This window comes from Lineus longissimus, chromosome 7, assembly GCF_910592395.1.
Source record: "Lineus longissimus chromosome 7, tnLinLong1.2, whole genome shotgun sequence".
Lineage (NCBI taxonomy): Eukaryota > Metazoa > Nemertea > Pilidiophora > Heteronemertea > Lineidae > Lineus > Lineus longissimus.
The window spans coordinates 17989650-18013008 of record NC_088314.1 but is presented as its reverse complement, the minus strand read 5'-3'; the positions used below and the strand labels follow the sequence as shown (position 1 = coordinate 18013008).

The window sequence follows — 23359 nt, the reverse complement described above, 5'->3', positions numbered from 1 at the left end:
TGGTGTCTGAGATCCAGTGTCTTTCTCAACAGGTTGCTGTTGTAGCATGCAGGAGGAAACAGTCTCGATAGAAGGAGGAATGGTCCCCAGTCTTTCATAGCTTGCGCCTGGTGCAGCAGAAAGAATGGTCCCTATCTTTCACAACCTGTTGCTGGTGTAGCAGGAAGAAATATTCCCCTGCCTTTAAAAATTATGGCTGGCAATGCTGGAGATAAAGTTCCCTGTACATGTATTTCACCCATTGCGGCTGGAGTAGATGGAACACCTCTCTTTTACAGCTGGGTCTCCTGTCTCTCACAACCTGTAGCTGGTGACGCATGATGCAGAGTAACTTGTCTCTCACAAGCAGTGAAACTTGAAGCAACCTCTAGCATGGGTGCAGTTGCCTGTCTGTCACAACCTGTGACTTGTGAGGCAGGAGATATAGACCCCAGGTATAGTCCCTTGTCTTTCACAACAAGCGCCTGGTGTAGCAGGAGGATTGTCCCAGTTTCCCAAAACTGTAGCTGATGTCACATGAGGAAAAGTCACCTGTCGTCGTTCACAACTTTGTCCCCTGTCTTTCACAACCTGTGGTCGATATAGTAAGAGGAATAAATACTTCACTGTCTTTCACAACTGAATTGGTACACCACCTCTCACAACTTGTAGTTGGTGATGTTAGAGTTGTACTCCCTGGTCTTTCACAACCTGTGGCTGGTGAAGCTAGGGGTATTGTCCCTTGTCTTTCACAACAATCACCTGGTGTAGCAGGAGGAATGCCCCCTTGTCTTTCACAACTTGGTCCCCTGTCATTTACAACCGTTGACTGGTATGGCAGGAGGAATAGTCGCATGTCCTTCACAGATTGCGGACTGGTGTAGCAAGAGGAATAGTCCCATGTCCTTTACAGATTGTGGACTGGTGTAGCAGGAGGAATAGTCCCATGTCCTTCACAGACTGCGGGCTGGTGTAGCAGGAGGAATAGTCCCATGTCCTTCACAGACTGCGGGCTGGTGTAGCAGGAGGAAAAGTACCATGTCCTTCACAGACTGCGGACTGGTGAAAAAGGAGGAATACTGGTAGTTTTTGGTCTTTTGGGCATTTTCGCTGGTGAAACAGGCAGTATATTTTCCCATTCGTGACTGGTGTAGCAAAAGGCATAGTCCAGTCTTTTACAGCTTAATCCTCCTTCTTTTACACCCTGCCTCTGGTGGTAAGGAGATAAAGTGACCCGTTTTCACACCTGCGGCTGGTGAAGCAGGAATTTCGAGTATGAACTTGTCATGAATACTCAACTTACAGAGCCTTCGAAGTAAGAAGTCTTTTCTCTGAAGAGAGAGTAAGAAATCTTTCCTCTAAAGTAAGAACTAAAACAAGAAACACTATTTAGACACATTACAAAATGCAGATTTTTATTTCTGGGAGTTTTTCACTACATTTTTCTTTCTATACATGCATTTCCTATTAAAGGTTCAAGAGAACTGCACATAGATGTCTTTACTCATGGTCAAACAATACATTTTGCTGGGCCATCCACTTTACGACCTTAGAATCATGGTCCAACAATAAATTTCTATTGTTTTGCTAGGTCATCCACTTCATAATGACCTTAGAATCATGACCTCTAAATCATGGTCATACATTTTGCTGGACCATCCACTTTATAATGACCTTAGAATCATGACCTCCGAATCATAGTCATACAAATCATATTTGTCATTTTGCTGGACCATCCACTTCATGACCTTAAAACCAAGGGTTCAGTCACTTTGGTCCGAACTGAGTACAGGTGCATGCGATTAGAGAAATATTCTGCTTACCTAATGCAGTGGTCAATGTATACCATGTAACCCCCCCCCCCCCTATCCCCCTAAATTGGTCGTACAGCACAGCGCTGAAAACTATACGCAGTGCAGTGTACTGACAAATGATTTGTCGAAGAGTCCAGTGTTGTCAATCCAAGAATACATTACAACATGCCCAATACTTCTCATTGAAAAAGAACTATCAAAATAAAAATCTTTCCAATGTTTTCTTCAAATGCCAGAATATACAAGACATATTTACTGCAATATCAATACACTTAGTACATCCACTAATTATCATAAATAATGTGAATTAGTTCATTAATATGCTAATTAATCTAATAGTAAACAAATTGGCAGTGGAGAGGTGCCAAACAGAGCAAAACAAAACACAACCAATTCACAAAGACAGGATCCACACTCGAAACAAAACGCATACTTCGTCCTGAGCAAAATAAGAGTGTATACATAATTCGCAAAATGCTAAATATAACGCATATAACGCACATGACTAACAAAATGAATAAAACATGTTAAAATAATCACATACTACTAAATCAACTTAGGTTCCTAGTGACAGTCGAAATGAGAACTGCCCCAAGATCACACCATACGGCAAAATCGGTGCTCCACGTGGCCATCGTGACGTTGTGAGGATTCTGTGGGAACCTTGAATGGTTCATGATGCTGCCTTTTGCATGATAGTAGGGGAAACTCATAGCATGACAGACAGAATCATGTGGAGTTGGAGATCAGACTTTAGCTCATGCGCGCCAGACCTGTTCCCCAATGAAGAATAGAGAGGAATACTGGCAAAAGGACACCACACTGACCACAAGGCTCTTGGGCTCTGTGGCTTCAGACCTTCTCCCTTACGAGGAATAGAGAGGAAGACTGGCCGAAGTACACCACCCTGACCACAAAGCTCTTGGGCTCTGTGGTGGAACTCTCTAGGACAGCTGACTTCATTACCAAAAACGGACTGAGTGTCTAGCACGCATCTCAAAAAGAAGAAGAACATTTGATTGGCTTTTCAGCAAATTTGGAGAAAAAAAAGAGTTCAACACTGAGCTCAGAATTTAAAGTTTCAGTCGATTTGGTTTTTTTTGGGTCAAACCTGGCGAGAAAATGCACCAGTAGGCCGTTTTTCTGCCTCTCAAGTTATTTTTTTATGAGATCTATTCCAAAGCAGTAGAAGTAGCCTCAGATAAAAAAATCAATCATAAAGTTTACATCAACCCTGTGCATTTCATGATAACATTTCTGCAACCAAAAGCGCTTGCAAATATCACGCGTTAAACTAACGGCCACAGAAAAGAAGCTGTGGCATTCATGATGTGTTGTTACACGAATGTATTGCTTTTTCAAGGTTTCAAAGTGAAAACCTGTAAAAGATAGCACCCTTAGCTAGACTGTTGTAGAACCTCCTCTCAAATTATTGGATTTTTGACACATTTCCCAACAAAAAAGTGGTAGGTCATGCAAAACACAGATGCGCCAAAAAATTAGACATTCCTGCGTCAAAGTTCACCAATAAATAAAATCGAAAGAAGAAATATTTACAACTGCTGTAAAACTTGGAGACTAAACATTCTGACCGCGCTATGTATAATAATTATGTATAAGATCGTACAACAGTTATATAAAATTCTAGCATGTCATCTAAAATGAACGGACACGACACAGAATCACTGTTCGACCCGGAAACACACAACAACTAAATACCAAGGACGCTACTTTTCGACAAATGAATTCTCATCGCAGCGCCCGAGCAGAATACTGTTAACCCAGAAATATTCTTTGTCATTTATTTTGTGGTTTTGTCAAATTGCAAATTTTGCGTACATGTACTTAATTGAGCGCTTTGACAATCCTGTAACCATAATTCCAATGAGATGTTTTTTTCATGGTTTAGATTTTGCAATTATCTTTAAACGCGAAATTAAAAGGCACGCAAATATTTCGGGGTTACAGTACAATTCCAAACAGTACTGGTACAGGTACACAATCAACCACCTAGGTCCATAGAGAGAGGTACCTGAATACGCGACAGACAGTACTGTAGATTCCCTTAAAACAGAAGTTCAGTTTCCAAACTTGCAGTGAAAAATTCCATCGAACAACTGACAAAAAAATCAATGAATACAAGCCTCAGAAGCTCAAATTTTGTCGGCATTTTCTCCGACATCAAAAAGGCACGCGGTTAAGTTGATTATCCATCACCAATTAGTAATAATTATTAGTTAATACTTTCAAAACTGCCAGGATTCATCACCCAGCATAGGAAGCATTCAAACTGATGCATGATTTTTTTACTCCGACAAATTTTCTCCAAATATTTTTACTCTACGGAATTCCGCAATTCAGTAGAAAATCCAGGCTCATAAAAATCAGACATCCTAATTTTTCAGAAATTCAAAGCAATATAAAAGTTCCCAGCAAAAAAATGCTCATTACCGGCCTTTTTCAATACTAGCTCATGCTCAGTACCGGTTCATGCCCTGTACTAGCTCATGCTCGATACTGGCTCATGCTCAGTACCGGCTCATGCTCTGTACTAGCTCATGCTCGATACTGGCTCATGCTCAGTACCGGCTCATGCTCTGTACTAGCTCATGCTCAATACTGGCTCAGGCTCAGTACCGGCTCATGCTCTGTACTAGCTCATGCTTGATACTGGCTCAGGCTCAGTACCGGCTAATGCTCTGTACTAGCTCATGCTTGATACTGGCTCATGCTCAGTACCGGCTCATGCTTGGTACTGGCTCATGCTCAGTACTGGCTCAGACTCAGTACAGGCTCATGCTCAGTATATCGTCAAGTAAGAAGAGACCAAATTCATCTGGCACTATTTCAAAAGTTCGCTTAAGAAAAAGCACCCTGAGATTCTGTATCGCTAGATGTGTGCCCCAGACTGCAGCTAACAACTTTGGTGAAAACAAGTGGAAGTTGAATTACAACTCATCATGAGGGTCCATAACAACATTCATGTACCATATCATGAAATTTTGGCCATCCAGGTGTCAAAAACCAAGCGGCTGAGAGAAGAAGTAGCATTATCTTTCTTAATTTGAATAAATGTAACAAGTGCTGTGATTGGTCACGGCCAAACACTGACTAGCAATCAATAGAAATCATCTCACAACGTCCAATCACAAAACTCGTTACAAGTTACACCAGCAGTTAATGAGTGGCAGTATACATCTGAACTATACCTGCAAATCTGCAATTAGCAGAACTCTCTACTTGATTAGAAATTCTATTTATAAACTCCCCTCAGTTGCTTGCAGTGTCCAAGCAGTGCTTAAACAATCAAGCAGACCAATTTTACATGCCTGGAGAGAACCTGGTAAATATGAAATACTATCCTTACATGTAGGCTCAGTGCTCATAAGGATGTATGGGGTGATAGGCCAGATGAATACTGCTGGTTACACTCCCAATTCAATGACTAACTCCACATTTTCCCTAAAATTCTAAAGCCACATTTCACCTGGATAGTCAAAGTCAAACTCGCATTTTCACCATGCGATGACCAATGGTCGAGACGACATCGAGGAATGTTTGACAACACCTCCTACGTCTAGACAGCTAACACGGCGGGTAGCTTCCCGCGCCCATAGCAGCGTTACCGCTATTAGCCGGGCTCCCTATGTATCGTGGGCTCTGAGATCGAGGGCTGTGACCGACGTTTTCCGCAGCATTTTGTAAGCCATTGGGATTAGACGCCTGGCCCGAAGTATACATGTTATTCTGCATGTATCCGCCAGGTCCCGGGCTACGACCTCTGTTCGGGCTGTGACCCATGCTATTCGCATTAGGACTACCCTGTGGGGGAGGTGGGGTAGCATTGTAACCCGAACTCTGAGGACTTCCTTGCGGTGGGTGATAATTCTGATTGAGATTGACGAACGCCTGACCCATCTCGTTGGAGGGGGAGCTATGATTGTATCCTTGGTTAGGCTGAGGTGGGCCAGGGACTGCAGCAGGAGCCACAGGCATGCCGGGATAATGTCCATCTTGTGACGAATTCTGCCCGAATGTCAGGAAGGCTGAATTCTGCGGTTGGCAAGACTGACTTGAGGAAGGATATGTGTTCGATGCGTTGCTCGGCGCCTGGGAGAACGGCGGTGGGTTCTGGTCGAAGTTGTAAGGATATGGTGGCGCCATGTTGGCCATTTGATACAACAGTGGACTCGTAACAGACGGGAAACTCCCTTCCGAACTCATCACAGAGCGTACAGTTTGATTACAGTAATTCTGTCCAGGCTCCTGTTTGATTGGCCGCATGGGCATAAGCTCCGTACACGACGGTCCACCATCTTTCCCGCCAGGCATACAATGTTGACCCTGCTGACCGAAATGATTCTGTTGTGGCGGGAATTGATAGTTCTGAGGTGGCATTCCCATATGATGAGCATTATTCGGATGATGTTGTGGCATCATACCGAAACACTGTTGGTCGTATCCAGACTCCGCTTTTACCATCGGCATGTTATTAAAGTTCCCATGAGGCACTGACTGATTGTTCTGAGTAGCATTGTCACCGTTATCGACTGGTTCCTGTTTCTCCGCTTTGACCTTGACCTTGAGTTCAAGGTCGGGGAAGCAGACTTCGGATTCGTCGAGGGTGTCCACATCGCCGCGGAGGTAGTCCCTGAGCTTCTTCAAAGACGCGTAGAAAGGCACCTTGTCGACGGCGCGAGGCAACTGTGAGCATCGGGCGCTGGAGGAAGGCATAACGTACACAACCTGAAATAACACAACAAATAATCTTAGAGAAACTGACAGAAGACAAGTGCGGAGTTCGATTCTTAAAACACATTTCCCTGGACAGCATTTCATCATCGCAGAATCTTTGGGAGATGCTAAGGAGAAGTTACTGAGCACTCACTTGACCTTGAACGCTAGCAGGAAAGAGCTAAGAGAGTCCTCCGTGCTGTGATCATTCACGCTGATCAATGCTTTCGTAAACGCACCGGGTAGAGGCTGGGAACAGCATTATGACTCATGAGTTGTTCTCTATGACCTCAGATCATAGGGTGCAATTGGGTGCACTCTGGAGGTGTGGATGGTTTCCCACACCAGAAGTTATGGGTGCTAACAATCATGAATTATGCCACGAGTTGAAACAAAATTGGAAAAACATCAGAAACTTCCCGAGTCCTCAGATATACCTTAAACTATACTTACTATATCAGTGCCTGGAAGTGGTTCTGGTTGCTTGCCGATATAGAAGTTCTTGTGGCCACAGAAAACTTCATAAATGCCTGAAAAGAGGAGCCGAATTTATATACCGGTATTTGAAACAGAACTTTTCTGATTCTTGGCCTTTCCTAATTTCAGCCGCAGCCACTGCATGCAACTTTAGAGTATGTCTTCTTCACCGATGTGCGGGACTAATAAAGCATAAGATGACCCGCTCCGATGGAAAGTTTTGCACACTTTAACCCCGGATCTTCTTCATTGAAAACCATCTGGCTTAGCCCACACCCCTTAGACACCAAATCTTGCCTGCATCACAAGTTTAATGAAAATTGATTTTACCTTTTCCATTGAAAACAGCTATTTTTGGTTTATATTCGCGTAGTTTCTCAATGAGTATTTCTCCACCCTCCTTGATCTCTTTTCTCGTCAAGTCCGCACTACCCTTGGTCGTCCTGGCCACAATGTTCGTAAATCCGATGCCACATTTCATCAGTTTATAATCGTCATACGCCGTCATGGGTTCAGGGATCAGGCCAGAGAGATACAAACATTTCCCTGAAATAAACGGAGGGTTATAATGGGGAAATGGTCAATTAAGAAGTCGGTTTGTAGCATGGAGAAAGGGCAGGCCTAGTCCCTTCCTTCCTGACAGCATCTTTGGTCACAGTCAATCAGACAACTAACCAGGCACTGGCATGAATCAGCAATCGGGTAACTCGAAAATTACACGGAAAGGGGGGGGGATATTTTAAAGAGCAGCTGGCATTAAATAATGTTCAAGTTTGGGTTCATAGTCTGATATCAACTGCCGCAGAGACGTCACCCAACTTAGACTTTAATCAGCAATCAGGTAACTTGAAAATTACATGGAAGGGGGGGGATATTTTAAAGAGCAGCTGGCATTAAATAATGTTCAAGTTTGGGTTCATAGTCCGATATCAACTGCCGCAGAGACGTCACCCAACTTCAACTTTAACCCTGGTCTACAAGATGTATCCTGACTCTTTTCCGCAGAACACAGACAAGCTACTCTTTCAGAGCTACAACCTGAGCATTTCTGACCAATACCCACCGAGTGTGAGGTTCGAACCAGGGACCTCTTGACAGCTAGCTAGGAGTCTGAATCACTGGGCGACAGTGGCTCCTAAAAAGCCACACTATCAATAACATACTCGGCTCCATACCATGAGCTGTGCTAGAAACCCAATGTTGTCAAAGGAGTTGTGTATATCAAACTACACATACAATGTAAGTGTCAAACCGATGAAACAGACTTACAGAAATGATTTCCTGGCCCAGCATAATGATGGCCCACATACGCCGCCATCAGGCCTGGGTTGATACCAACGATGACGATGTCGAGATTAGGAGCCAGATGATCCGGTAATCCGCGCGCTATCACCTCCTCCTCCGGCATGCCGTTAAACCGGTCTCGCTTCTTCTTGACCGGCATACCGTCCGGACCGGTAAGCTTCTCTTGTTTCACCTTCGTCTTGGCCGGTGGTTTCCCGCCATGGTCCCCATTCCCCGCCACACTGAAACAATAATGATGATGATGAAAGATATCAACGGTCATCGTAAATGGATAAACACTGTGATGTGCTTCACAGACCGGAACTTCTCTTCCCTGTGGACACGGAAGCCAGAAGGAAGTGCGAGAGTGGCAGCTTTATATCGAGGTATATCAAACTATGTATGAATCAACAAATCAAACCCTTGGTGAGGTAGTCTTTTGAATCAGATCTGAAAGTTAGGTTCATTGGACCTGATGACTCTGCCACTAGTGCCAGGGCTGATAAAGAGGATTATCTCCAAGAGGATTATCCAAGAGGATTATCTCTCTTTCTTGACCAAAATGCCAGACATTCCCGAATGGCCAGTGAAATTAAAGCCTCCACCAGTCAAGCATCAAATCTACCCTTTCTGTGGCAGAGGCATTTAGCAATAATGGTTATGCGAAGGTTGAACCCTGGCCAAAGTGCCTTACACCAAAATAAACAAAAGTCTTAGATCAAGCATATTCTTTTTTACTCTTTCATGCCTTTCAATTCATCAAGAATTTGGATACCTCTGATTTGAAAACAACCAAAGACATTGGAGACTGCAATGTGATGTAAAGACTGCCAACTGTGTTACCGAAAATGGACTGCCTGTCAAACTTGCACCTCTAGCATACTGAACGCTGAAGATGAAGACCACTTTGGCAACATCTTTTGGCAACTCTGGATTGGACCTGTTAGAAGATGAAGGCAAGAAGAACACTTCTGACTTGGTGAATTACAGTTTGAAACTTACTCAGCTTTTCTCTTCCTGGTCCTCTTTGGTTTGGCAGGTGGTGGTGGCTGGATGGGTGGCACTGGGAGGTCGTACACGGAACCTGGGTGGAAGTCCACGGGCTCCTGTTTGATCTGGGGCATACTGAAAGAGAAGATATCAATGTAAGGTTTGGCAGGTGGAGGAGGCTGGATGGGTGGCACTGGGAGGTCGTATGTAAGGTTTGGCAGGTGGTGGAGGCTGGATGGGTGGGACTGGGAGGTCGTACACGGAACCTGGGTGGAAGTCCACGGGCTCCTGTTTGATCTGGGGCATACTGAAAGAGAATATATCAATGTAAGGTTTGGCAGGTGGTTGAGGCTGGATGGGTGGCACTGGGAGATCGTACACAGAACCTGGGTGGAAGTCCACGGGCTCCTGTTTGATCTGGGGCATACTGAAAGAGAAGATATCAATGTAAGGTTTGGCAGGTGGTGGAGGCTGGATGGGTGGCACTGGGAGGTCGTACACTGAACCTGGGTGGAAGTCCACGGGATCCTGTTTGATCTGGGGCATACTGAAAGAGAAGATATCAATGTAAGGTTTGGCAGGGGGTGGTGGCTGGATGGGTGGCACTGGGAGATCGTACACGGAACCTTGGATGGAAGTCCACGGACTCCTGTTTGATCTGTGGGAGATCGTACACGGAACCTGGGTGGAAGTCCACGGGCTCCTGTTTGATCTGTGGGATATCGTACACGGAACCTGGGTGGAAGTCCACAGGCTCCTGTTTGATCTGTGGGAGATCATACACGGAACCTGGGTGGAAGTCCACGGGCTCCTGTTTGATCTGTGGGAGATCGTACACGGAACCTGGGTGGAAGTCCACGGGCTCCTGTTTGATCCGGGGCATACTGGAACAGGATAAGAGTTTACAGTCATCCAATAGTACTCTGTCATACTGTGTTACGGCAGCAGCCTTTTTTCTTCTTGCTCAAAGATGGTAACATGCCCATGACTGCAGTTTCCGGCATTCCGACCCATCGGTCAAGTGACTTTAGACCGAGACCCATCCTGACTCTCATGAGTTTGCGTCACCACTATCGAGCTATTTAGCGATCTCAAAACATTGCGGGTCAAGATGACTAAGACAAAGCGCTTACATATACATATACATTACCATGAGTAAATCGAGTGTTTTACAACTCGAATGTTTTACAACAATACCATTTGACATTTTGTGTATACTTTGTTCAATTTGCAGCATGTACGACTATTTAAAGCTTTACGGATAATGGAATAGATCAAGGTTACTTACAAATAAGGGCTTTGATGGTCCATTATTGTGTTCTCGGTGTTGCTTGACTCCACCTGTAAGTAAAAGAACAACAAAGCATAATAATTTCTTGTCGCCAAAATCAAGTCTTATCTTTCAATAGTTTACATCACACCAGGTGGAGTAGGACAGAATCCAACCAAACATGCAACATGTTTTTTAACAACAACAACAACAAAATACTCAAAACAACTGAAGTGTTTCGCAAAAAAGATTAACCACTAAATTTCTGTCAACAATGAAATAATCATAGCAGTCATTTTTACGAGACGTCAAAATGTGGTTCCTATTCTACATTGAAAGCAACAACATAAATGTACCACGGAACCTCCCTAATAGGGACACCTCTGTAAGTATCAGCAGGAAACTCTCTCTAATTAAAAAGGACACTGATTTCGGTATCAAATTTGTTAATTTCATTCGCCTCTGATTCAGGAAACCTCTATATCAAGGACAGCATTCATCCAAAGGGTGTCCCTAATAGAGAGGTTCCACTGTTCCAATGTAACTCTCAAACCCATTATCAATCCACTAACAGCAACACCAGGTATTGACAACATCACCTTTGCTCCTCGCAAATAAAGACTGACATCTTAATAATTCTCCGACATCACCAATCCACGCACAGCATCCCGTAAAGTCAATGTACTATTCATAGCCTGATGCATTATCTCCATGCAGCAGAAAAAGCAGAGTTATTTCATTTTCAATATTGATTTTCCAGCCTCTGCAAAAATACATGGCCACCATCCTGCCTTTTTCACAGCATACATTTCAATAATATCAGCATGGTGGGCCAAATGCATGAGTATTGTTGGAGCAGTGAATGACATTTTCTTATCCTTTTGTTATTTTTACTGTATGAGAATCCTTCCCAGGCAGCCTCCGTATTTTTTATACAAGATATCATGTTATGCTATTATTATATGAGATGAAACCATTCTCTGTGAGATTTGATGCTGGCACTGGCATTGGCTAAAAATTCCCAGTAATCATGTTGAAACCCTGAGCTTAATCTACCACACAGAAAAATCTGGCCATTTCCCATTTCAACGTCACTGATCTCCAATCAAAAACTGTTTATTCGCGATTTTTATTATTGAAAATAAAACACGGGAAAAAAATTGACTGTTTACAGTATATTGGCTGTTTATGGTATATTGGTTGTTTACAGTATACTGGCTGTTTACAGTATATTGGCTGTTTATGGTATATTGGTTGTTTACAGTGTATTGACTGTTTACAGTATATTGGCTGTTTATGGTATATTGGCTGTTTACAGTACAGTACAACCTCTATATTGCGGACACCCATGGGACTGGGCCCAGGTGTCCGCAATAGAGAGGTGTCCGCAATAGAGAGGTTATGCCAAATCGTCCGATAGGTGGATTTGAAGTTCCCGCCTTCTAGGTCTTGGTTTTCTCTGTGTCGACATCTAGCGTAGAAACTTTAAACCTGTTGGCTGATCGGTATTTGCTTGTGATGTTGCGTTGAATGACGTGAGCTACTTTGGAACTCAGAGCGTGAATAATCTCTCTAGTAAAAGGTGCCCCTTTTATTGCAAAATCTCCTCGACATGTGATAATGTGTCAAAAAACACCATAATTTCTGTCCATCAGCCACCTTTGATAAATAATTATTTTTTTCTAATTTCTCTACTAACGCATATTCGCCGCAACACTGACAAAACCGCGTGGATTTATGAGTGTCCGTAGACACAAAAGGCCTATGTGATTAGTTGAAAAGATGAGTAAACAAATGCCACGGCTTAATTAGGATACAAAAACACAATGCCAATGCCGCGGCTTAATTAGGATACAAAAACACAATGCCATGGGGTAATTACGTTGATTAATTGCGCGAATATCACACCTGTCGGGCCTACTTGACTCTCCAAGCGCAAGCGGGAAGCCATTGTTTTTGCCTACTGTCCGTAATTGGGAGGGAATTGGACCAAAAATTGGCTATCGCCCTGTCCGCAATTCGGAATAGAGAGGTGTCCGCCGTACAGAGGTTTTTGTTATTGGAAATGACTTAGAAAAAATCGGGACTGGCCGGACGTGTCCGTTATGTAGAGGTGTCCGCCTGGCAGAGGTGTCCGCAGAGGGAGGTTCTACTGTATATTGGTTGTTTACAATGTATTGGCTGTTTATAGTATATTGGCTGTTTATGGTATATTGGTTGTTTAGTGTATTGGCTGTTTTCAGTATATTGGTTGTTTACAGTATATTGGCTGTTTTACAGTATATTGGCTGTTTACAGTATATTCTTTCTTATTTAACTCACTGTAATGTCAGACAATACAATATCACCACGCCGTTTACAGTATATTGGCTGTTTATAGTATATTGGTTGTTAACAGTATATTGGCTGTTTTACAGTATATTGGCTGTTTTACAGTATATTGGCTGTTGACAGTATATTCTTTCTTATTTAACCCACTGTAATGTCGGATGATACAATATCACCACGTTGTGTGTGTTATTGCGATTTGCCTTATGACTTAAATTCCCAATGAATAAAGTGGCGATAAAACGCACAAAATTCCGACAACTGACGATGATATGTCGAGTGACGTTACTTGTCGGAGTAAACATGATAACGAACCAGCTCTGCTCAATGAATCACAAAATGAAACGATTTGACAATCAACTCGATTGATGCAGGAGCAAAGACGAAATTAAATTTCCACTTTCGCAGTCTAAAAATTAATCTAGTAATCACTCTCATTATCGAATCATAAATGAAGTGATAAGCATGACACAGAAGATGAGACATTTTCTTAATCAACATGAGATTTCATAGGATTAAAATTGAAAGTAATCTGAAATTCACTAACGACGTACTTTAAGGTTGTGTACAGCGCTTAATAACATACAACATTTTCAGAGCGCTTTACACTTATTCCCCAGGTCAATCCAGAAATCTTTCTGTAGAAACTATCAAGGAGCACTTGGCCATTCCAGGCCAGTTGAGTTCACTCAGTTATCTGATGGAATCGAACCCATGACCTTGCGATTACAAGTCAGACTTTCCTCGTCTGTGCCATCGTGCTCCCTATTGGGGCCCTCAGTGAACCCTATACATGCTTCCCAAAATTGATGGCTTGCATTGGAACTAACTTTTTCCCCTTGTCCGTCATCAAAGGCATTCAAGTGAGTTGGTCAACCATGACTATCTCCTTTGTCCCTCCACCATAAGGCCTAGTTTCCCCTTATGACATCACTATTTCGGACACTGAGCGCCCCATTTCTGGAAAGGTGTATACTCTGTCATCAGTAGCAAAACACATCCTAGACAACTCCAATGAGAATCAAAACATCCAACCAAAAGTACAAAAGAAACCACACAATTATCAAAAGCTGAAAATCCACTTACGATGTAACAGTCACGGAAAAAGAACCAAATAGGCAAAATAGAATTATTTCAATCTAATCCAATTAAGACGAATTTTGCCTATTCGTCTGGTAGTTGTAAACGTCACATCTGCTCTTGAAAAAACTACACAATCTAATTATCCACTTTCGCAAGTCGCCCATTTTAAAGGTCATTGCGTTCTAATGAAATGGAGACTCTGCACATCCAAATTCAGTTTCATTCACATGCACCATAAATACTGAAAATACAGTCACATGATATTATCATTAATTGACAGACCCAACATCAATGACACTCAACGAAAACGATTGTGTCATCAGTTCATATAGTTAGTCATCAAATCAACGGCCATGTTTACAAGGAGGTGCTTGTAGTTGTACGATGTGTTCCATTCTAACTTGATCAATAGGACTCACGCAATCAGCACACTGTGTGCTAAGAGTGTCGATCAGAACAGGAGTTTTCTTTCTACATTATACAGTAGAACCTCTCTATTAAGGACACCCTTGGGACTGACAAGTGCTGTCCTTATCAAAGAGGTGTCCTGATTTAAGAGGTCAAATTGAATGGAAACAACCAATTTGGGACCAAAACTAGTGTCCTTAATAGAGAGGTTGTCCTTAATAGAGAGGTGTTCGCTAAGGGAGGTTCCACTGTACATGTACATACATGTAGATTGAAAATACATACAGTGGAACCTCCCCTAGAGGACAACTCTCTATTAAGGACAAACTCTCTATTAAGGACACTTGTTTTGGTCCCAAATGGCCTTTTCGATTCAATTTGACCTCTCTAATCAGGATACCTCTCTATCATTTAAGGACAAGACTTGTCAGTCCCGAGGGTGCCTTAATAGAGAGGTTCTACTGTACATGAAAGGCCATTTCATGAAAATAGGATATCAAGATACGCTCAGACCACCACAATCTACCGCCATTTTGTTCTAGTTGGCAAGACATCAAAATGTACTTTACCATAGGGTCATTCCAACCTGAACCTATCGTACAGACACAACATTGCACATCTATAACCAGGGGGATAGAGGAGCCAGAAAGAGGTGGGCATCGCTGCATTTCTCACCAAAATTTAAATCCAAAGATTTTTCAAGAATTAGGGGGTAGTGCACACCCCTTGGATCTGCGCCTGACAACAGTTCAACAAAAGATGAGACGCGCCAAGCACGTCACAACAAAAGTCACCTTAACTTGCACCGATGCCCAAATACAACCACTGCACAGAATGCACAGCAACGACAGTCAAAGCTAAGATGAAATGCATTTCTTCAATTACATCAACTCAACTTGCCCAAAGTCTCAATGCAATACTAGAGAATGATATACATTTTATAAAGCAATGACACTCCAAAATAAGATGAAATACACTTCCTCACCTACATCACCTTAACTTGACTAACATCCAAATGCAATTCTACAGAATGATGCACAGAAATGACACTCCAAGCTAAGATGGAGTACCCCTCTTCAATTGCTTCACCCTAACTTGCCCAAAATACCAATGCAATTCTACAGACTGATGCACAGAAATGACACTCCAAGCTAAGATGGAGTACCCCTCTTCAATTGCATCACCCTTACTTGTCCAAAATACCAATGCAATTCTACAGACTGATGCACAGAAATGACACTCCAAGCTAAGATGGAGTACCCCTCTTCAACTGCATCACCCTAACTTGCCCAAAATACCAGTGCAATCCTACAGACTGATGCACAGAAATGACACTCCAAGCTAAGATGGAATACACACACTTGACTCAATAGACCTGACTCATCCCCGGAGCGAATGAAAAGCTGAACACTCCCGGGAGACAAGCCTCTCCGTCAATACAGGTGCATCTTGGTCCCTTTGATATTCGCTGACATGGAAAGATTAATTAGAAAATGCTCCTTTTTTATGAAACGTTGCCATTTACGACATTTTTTTCTTGCTCGCGCACTTTTTACGATTTTCTATTTTCTACTTCATCATTGGATTGATAATAGAGTTTTGTTGTCAAAGGCAGTCGAAAGGAGCTCAATCAAAAATGTGAGTTGACGACTGTGTCTGATGCAGTGTTTATACAATATCAGCCATTATTGCTGGTATTAAGTTGGGGAATGCACAGAAAAACATATCATTTTTAGGCAAGATACTCTAGCATTCCAATAGATCAGGTCAGGCGAACATGAGTGGGGAGGTTCTCCTTGATCAGGGTGTCACCATTCGAAACCAATTTTTTTAAGTCGACAAAATTTTACCTGGCCGGCTGGTTCATGACAACCACAATTCACTCTCATGACCGATTATTCAAAATATGCCGTCAAACGACGATTTTGTTCTTACGTCCGTTTCAAATTGAAAGAAAGCTTCAAAGTGGTGACAATGCAGAGATACCAGAATAAGAAGGCACATCCCCCCTCAAATGATATCAATAAGGCATAGCACTAGCAGGGCTAATATTTATAAAGACTAGTAAATGCTTTTACTACAGTTTTCTACAGAGATGGCTAGTGTAAATGTACATGAAGTTTAAAGTAAAAGCATTTACTAGTCTTTTATAAATATCAGCCCATGTTAGTGACAGACAACCCTGAAGTAACTGCAAGTCGCAGAATCACCTGAGACTCGATCAGGAAATCCAAAATACCGAATGACTCCCACACCACAGAACTGAATCAGTGAATGAAAGTTTGATTACATTAGCCAGCCTCTGATAAAAACAAAATTGATAGAAACTGAAGTTCCTCTTAAAAGGACTGAGATAATGCATACATGTGGAGAATGGTAAAACTGCTAGTGACAGGCAGGAATTGTGCATCAAAAGAATGGAGAAATGATGTGCTGGATGATGATGACAGCATACAAGTCATGGTAGATGTAATCAAGATCATGTGCAGATATTGATGTCACTAGCCGCACGTACACCACCTGAAAATGGACCACCAATCTTGGTTCGCGAACCAATGCCGCACCATCGAAAATCCACCAAGCGCTTACACCAGCGCTGCAGCTAGTTATAAAATCCAGCTACAGATGGCGAGCAAACAATAAGCAGAAAGCACTATTTCGAAAACGCCGCCTGGAGCCGAACCATCTAACTAGCTAATTGCCGATCCATTTGCACGTACACCACGACAAAGCCGAGCTTTTAACAAGCCGGGCGAATTTGGACCATCAAGCTTGGTGGGACAAATTCGCCTGGCAATTTGTATCGGCAATAGATTGCCGAACCAATTTGTCGCGGCAATGTGGTGGTGTACGTGCAATTGGTCCACCAATATTTCGTGGTGTAAGCGCAGCTATTGATACCAGCAGTATCTACTACTGTTGATGCTGAGCAACCATGCAGCAGGCCTATAAAGTTGAAGTTCCGTAGATGACGACCGCAGTTTGAAATATTTTGACTTCGCGGTTCTTCCAACCCACCATTTGAGTAACATTCCCCGGAAACACGGAATCTTTATCAACGGAAATGTGCCATTATGAAGACAGGTAACATAAATGGTGTGATTTGAAAATGGCCGGTAGTCCTCGATTGATTGCGGGTTGCTGCCATTGCTGATTATTCACTGCAAACAAACAACTGCCAGACTCACTGCAATCATCCAAAACATGCAATTTTTGCTGCATGCAATATTTGTAGAAGGTCGCAGCAATCGAATTGCTAGTTTGCAGGGAGCTTTCAGCTTGATCTACCCCAGTAATATGAAAATTGGTGCCAAGTCCTGACCTGAACATTGCATAATATAATCTTGCAACACAAACTCAACAATTTTGAAAATACTGGCTGTACTCATTTCCCAATTTTCTCAATATAGTGGAAGCTCTCTATTAAGGACACCCTCGGGACTGACAAGTGCTGTCCTTAATACTAATAGAGAGTTGTCCAGATTAGAGAGGTAAATCGAATGGAAACAACCAACTTTGGACCAAAGCTAGTGTCCTTAATAGAGAGGTTGTCCTTATTAGAGAGGTTGTCCTTAATAGGGAGGTGTCCGCTAAGGGAGGTTCCACTGTATATCATAACGATGTCGACTTGTACAGTACTGCAACGAAAATGCAACATTCCACTCCAGATCTGATAAGATCAAACAAGACCTTTTTTCGCCAGCACTAATTCTCATCAATTCGTTGGCTAAAATAAACAAGATCCACACTAAGCAATCATCTCAAAGACATGTGATCAATCATGTGATCTGTGTTTATTAATACAGCGCAGAGTAGACGCCAGTATAACTTGGTCGCGATCGTCAATACAAACACATGCATTTTACATACAATATGTGTACATGCATCTGGCCAACTCGGGTTAGAATAGACTTTATGAATGGGAGATAATGAAGTCATCAGTAGACATGGAATTCATAGCAGCAACATCCAGCCTCTCATGCTTCAGGCAAGTATAGCCAATAATAGAAATGAGATTAAGTCGACAGTGAGGGCATATAAATTCATTTATAATCAGCAAATGTTAATTGTAATCATTAATGAGTGGTTTCAATTAAATCAAATGTTTTGAGAAGAGAGCATGGATTCCTCCGAGGTACGCACTCAACTTGGATTCTAAGATTTCAGGATGCCTTTTTCATTGGGAGGACGATTTTTCAGTTTGCCTCTCCTCAAGAAACAATTAGCTACTTCTATTTTTAGCCTTCAGATGCCTGGCAAACGCATGATTAGCACTTTTGGGGAGGGCTCCCAGACCACCTGGACCTTCAGGGATTTCTGGCCGGAGTTGTGCCCCCTTTTTCCAAATTTCTGGACCAGCCAGTCTTTTAATATACAGTAAAACCTCTCTAATAAGGACACCCTAAGGACTGACAAGTGCTGTCCTTAATAGTGAGGTGTCCTGGTTAGAGAGGTCAAATTGAATGGAAACAACAAACTCGGGACCAAAACTTGTGTCCTTAATAGAGAGGTTGTCCTTAATAGAGAGGTTGTCCTTAATAGAGAGATTGTCCTTAATAGAGAGGTTGTCCTTAATAGAGGTTGTCCTTAATAGAGAGGTTGTCCTTAATAGAGAGGTTGTCCGTAATAGAGAGGTTGTCCTTAATAGAGAGGTTGTCCTTAATAGAGAGGTTGTCCTTAATAGAGAGGTATCTGCTAAGGGATGTTCTTCTGTACATGGGCCTTTTTCTTTCCCCTAACCATTTTACATAGCTAGTTCATGTACCGGTAGTCATGTACGCCTGTATCTTTTTGCAACAATTCATTTCCCAATCAGCACAGTACCAGCGGTATATTGGAAATCTATCCCAGCATCACTTCAGTCTAGTGAAAGCATCTCAATTCCCGCTGGATGAGTAACTACTATGATGAATCTGGCAGCGCCAATTATTATGCAAATGATGTCAGCATTCAAAGGAAAGATGAGGCAATCTCGGTGGAGGTCATCCTGTGCTGGTGAATCAATCATCAGCGTCACATGTAGTGTCCGACAAGGTATGGCAGCAACCGAAATGTACAACTACAAGTACAGTATAACCTCTCTATTAAGGACACCTTTCGTACTGACAAATGCTGTCCTTAATAGAGAGGTGTCCTTATTAGAGAGGTCAAATTGAATGCAAACAACCACTTTGGGCCCAAAACCATTGTCCACATCCCGTCACAGAAAAAAAATGCATGCTACACAAACTAATCACTGAGGCACATTTCTTTTTCTTATTAGAATTTTCAATTAAATTATACAAAGTCCAATTTACAGCAATTACACTATTTTCTATAAAAATCAACCAAAAGTGAAAATATGAAATTCTTCCTTTGAAGTCTTTCAACGAAAGAAAATGAAAATATTTGCAATTTGGCATTCATCAAACAGTTTCTATTGTCTTGTTTATGTAAGCATTACTATTCAGACCAGTGATCAAACGCAAGAGAAGGTAAACAAACACCTGAAAGTTCAATATTTATTAGAAATGTCTTGTACAGACTTGTGTGACTGTTGTTTCAGGCATGTCAGGTAGGCCTACAAAGGGTTCACAATGGTGTAGAATTACTGTACTCACGGGGAGCTTCAATCATAGCCTAGTTGTTTAAGACTGCTGGCTACCATGCAAAAGGCCCGGGTTCGATCCCGGGGACGATCCCGGGGACAACCCAGGATTGTATTTCTGGATGAACCGGCGTGGCTTTCAAGGAGCTAAAACTCCTGGCGTACCTTTTGGTTTCTTTATAAAATGTTGACAAGGCTAAACCACCCCTCTCAACTTGCCACAGAGAGAGTATAAAGGTTACTACCCCCTCCCTCCAACAGTACCCTTTGGACTTGTGAAATGTTGACAAGGCAAAACCACCCCTCTCAACTCACCACAGAGAGAGTATAAAGGTTTCTACCCCCTCCCTCCTACAGTACCCTTTGGACTTATGAAATGTTGACAAGGCTGAACTACCCCTAAGGTTCTAGAACTTAGAGTACAATCAACTCACCACAGGGTTACAAAGTGAATATTAAAAAAGTTACATCCATCATTTTAATGATAATAAACAAACTGGTAAAGAAACTTACATAACACCTAGAGCAATAATTTCAATGCTTGTTGCCATGGTGACCATATGCATTTAATGGAAAACGGGGAATCAGAAATTCGCGTAATGGAGTCGGAATAGAAAGAAAATTAATTTTATTCTTTTTTGTAGAATACATCAACTAACAGAACTAATGCAGCGCAGTCGGAATATTTCAAAGGAGTGTGCGATAATGGAGAAGAGAACCGAATAGAGAACTGGGAGGGGGCTGTCAGTATATTTATTATTATGCAATATTATTGTCATGATAATTATTATTATCATTGTTTTATGCAACCTGAGATTTGAATAAAAAAGAATTGAAGAATTTTTTTCTTCAAGGACTACTATCAGTATCCTGACAATTCCTCCCAATCCATATTTGTGACCCACCACGGCAAAATGAGTCGCATGTCGCACAGAAAATGAGCCTAAAATGACACCAGAACATAATATTAATAGAAGAAATTGATATGCTCCGATTTTACAAAAGGCAGACAATAGTGAAATAAACAACCAGTCTGTCTCAACCTGTCAAGCTCAGAGCGACATGCGACTCATTTTGTCATGGCGGGTCACATTTTTGTTTTGCCTGTTACAAATCATTTCTTACACTGCAGTGATCTCCTAAGGGCTCTTAGTGACAAAAGTACTTCAGGGATGAATTACTGTGCCATTAGTTAGATGCTATGCTTCTTGGGCATCCTTGGATTCAAACTAAAATCTTGTATGTCGCCATTCGCTATAAATATCGCAAAGCCATCATGTTCCGATTCCAGGGAAAAGGTGATGAAATAAATGTGACCCGCTCTACCAAAACTAGGCGCTTGTCGCATCTCAACTTGACAGGTTGATACGGACTTGTTGTTCATTTCCCTATTGTAGACCTTTTGTGAAATGTGACCAAATCAGTTTGTAATAGATTTCACAAAAGGTCTACAATAGGGAAATGAACAACAAGTCCGTATCAACCTGTCAAGTTCAGATGCGACAAGCGCCTAGTTTTGGTAGAGCGAGTCACAAATGAGATCAAGTGCATGATATTATAATTTTGGATCTTTTCGACAACAGGGCCCAAACAAAACTAATGCGCACACCTAGGACACGTCAGAAGGCCTATGCAAACTTCGGACAATGTCATAAGCTGCTGTGACCCTTTGTTCCAGGTGAAACGCATGACTGATCAGTGCCCATCATGTCCATAGGCACAGGCATAGCGATGTTAGCAGAGCTGGCATTTGGCCAAATCATTTAAGAAAATATAAAACCTTTCGCGTTCCGACACAAATCCGCCAAAAAAGCTCAGTCATTTCCAACAACCATTCGATGTCAATCGTTAGACTTTGGGGTTAACATTTACAATCCCCGATCGGAAATGACGTAGGGGTAGTTTGATCGCATTCAACAATAAATCCATTAAACAGTGGTGCTTCTTTATACTTTATAGTCAACCAACGACCTTTTTTCAATTTTTGGGCAGTGAACGGGGGATTGTAAAGTCGTTCGGGCTTTAGAAATGATGTATCGAAACCATCCGACTGAACAGTCAACGTGTATTCTTGTAGTACACGTGAAGCCATATAGCCCACAGCACAGCATGCATTGAATCAGATTACATGCACATGCACCAGCCCAGGCAAGAGATGCAGGCCAAAAATTGCTGATCTTGGGACACCAACTCACGCAAAATTATGAGCCCGATTTTCAAAAAGTTTACACCATTACAACGTATAGATGTACCTGTTTCTCCTAGTGACAATTGAATTCCAATCTTCGCACATGCAGCCCGTTAAATCTAAGCAAAATCTCAAGGTGTGAAGGCTTTGTCCATTTAAAAGTCTGTGTTCATCTAAACACTGAGCATTTCAAAAGAATCAATCTGATTGGCTTAAAATATAATCAATTTAATGTTTCGACCAATCAACGACTCCGACACGGCTGACTAAGGTTATATAATTAGCAAGATGGCTGCGCCCATGTCTTGAAAATTTCGAAATGCGGCGAAGTTCAAATATACAAAAACTCCTCCAAAAGTGGCCAGGAAAGGAAAGATTTGGCCTTTATAGGTTTATGCCATTCTTCTTCTTCCTTGGAGCAGCTCTAGAATTTTCTATGATCAATTGGCACGCCGGAGAAGTCAACTTTTGTAAGCATCAAAATTGCTGTCTGCTACGTGTATTCACCTTGAAATGCACTGTATGTAGGCCTATGTATGTATGTATGTATGTATGCATCATCATTCATAATACAATAGTCAATACTCGGTGACTATACTGCAGACAGTATGCCCTACACAAGGATGCTCTGAAATTTAGGTTGGGCTGATTTAACTAAACCGGTTGAGTACATAATGTCAGGTATCCCATTTTTACCCGAAAACTTACTGGCGGTATATCACCTACGCCTACGCCTTTTCGAAGAAGATGAATATCAGAGGCAAAACAATTCGAATACATGCTCTCACTCAGAACACGTCAGAAGGCCTTAGAAGTTGACTTCGGTAAATGCCATAAGCCAGTGTGACCCTTTGTTCCAGGTGAAGCGCACAAGTGTTTAGTGCCCAAACATAACAAGCATTTTCAAAAAGGTCAATTATGCCATCAGCCTGTAAACGAGATCCTCTGTTGATGTGGCCTTGCCTTGCATCTAGGACATGGGGGCCACAAGTCCTTACCAAGTGATTTACATTTCATAGGGCTGTTCAGTTATCCTTTTAAATCCAATACTACTTCTTGCCTGAAAGACGTTTCAATATCTTTTCAGATAATACTTACAAGAAAAAGCAAGCTGAGAAAATCATCAGAAGTGAACAGCTGAATTGAAGATTGGTTTAGTTTCATCTACTGTATTGCGTGAGGCAAGATGCCAGCTGGTGTAACGTGGCCGACATATC

At 42.1% G+C, this 23359-nt stretch overlaps 1 protein-coding gene and 1 long non-coding RNA gene across 2 annotated transcripts; both read right to left on the bottom strand.

The window, feature by feature from the left end:
• Positions 1 to 1373: 1373 nt before the first annotated feature.
• LOC135491320 (G/T mismatch-specific thymine DNA glycosylase-like) lies at positions 1374 to 9407 on the bottom strand. The gene is made up of 5 exons (XM_064777099.1): positions 9291 to 9407; positions 8274 to 8530; positions 7335 to 7550; positions 6981 to 7057; positions 1374 to 6539 (listed from the first exon to the last, which is right to left on the bottom strand). The coding sequence occupies exons 2-5, from the start codon at positions 8446 to 8448 to the stop codon at positions 5379 to 5381; spliced, it is 1629 nt and encodes a 542-aa protein (XP_064633169.1). The 5' UTR covers positions 8449 to 8530; positions 9291 to 9407; the 3' UTR covers positions 1374 to 5378.
• A 322-nt stretch (positions 9408 to 9729) lies between these two features.
• Positions 9730 to 22314, bottom strand: LOC135490605 (uncharacterized). The gene is made up of 3 exons (XR_010447741.1): positions 22207 to 22314; positions 10567 to 10619; positions 9730 to 9825 (listed from the first exon to the last, which is right to left on the bottom strand). It is a non-coding gene; the product is annotated as an uncharacterized LOC135490605 (long non-coding RNA).
• Between the last annotated feature and the right edge of the window lie 1045 nt (positions 22315 to 23359).

What these genes read in the sequence shown, in the direction of transcription:
- LOC135491320 (XM_064777099.1), bottom strand. Translation starts at nt 8,448, where the DNA reads ATGCCGGTCAAGAAGAAGCGAGACCGGTTTAACGGCATGCCGGAGGAG. An exon ending in TGGGCCAGGAAATCATTTCT is followed by an intron (nt 7,551 to 8,273) that starts GTAAGTCTGTTT and finishes CGTTTATTTCAG; the next exon opens with GGAAATGTTTGTATCTCTCT. An exon ending in CACTTCCAGGCACTGATATA is followed by an intron (nt 6,540 to 6,980) that starts GTAAGTATAGTT and finishes GTGTTATTTCAG; the next exon opens with GTTGTGTACGTTATGCCTTC.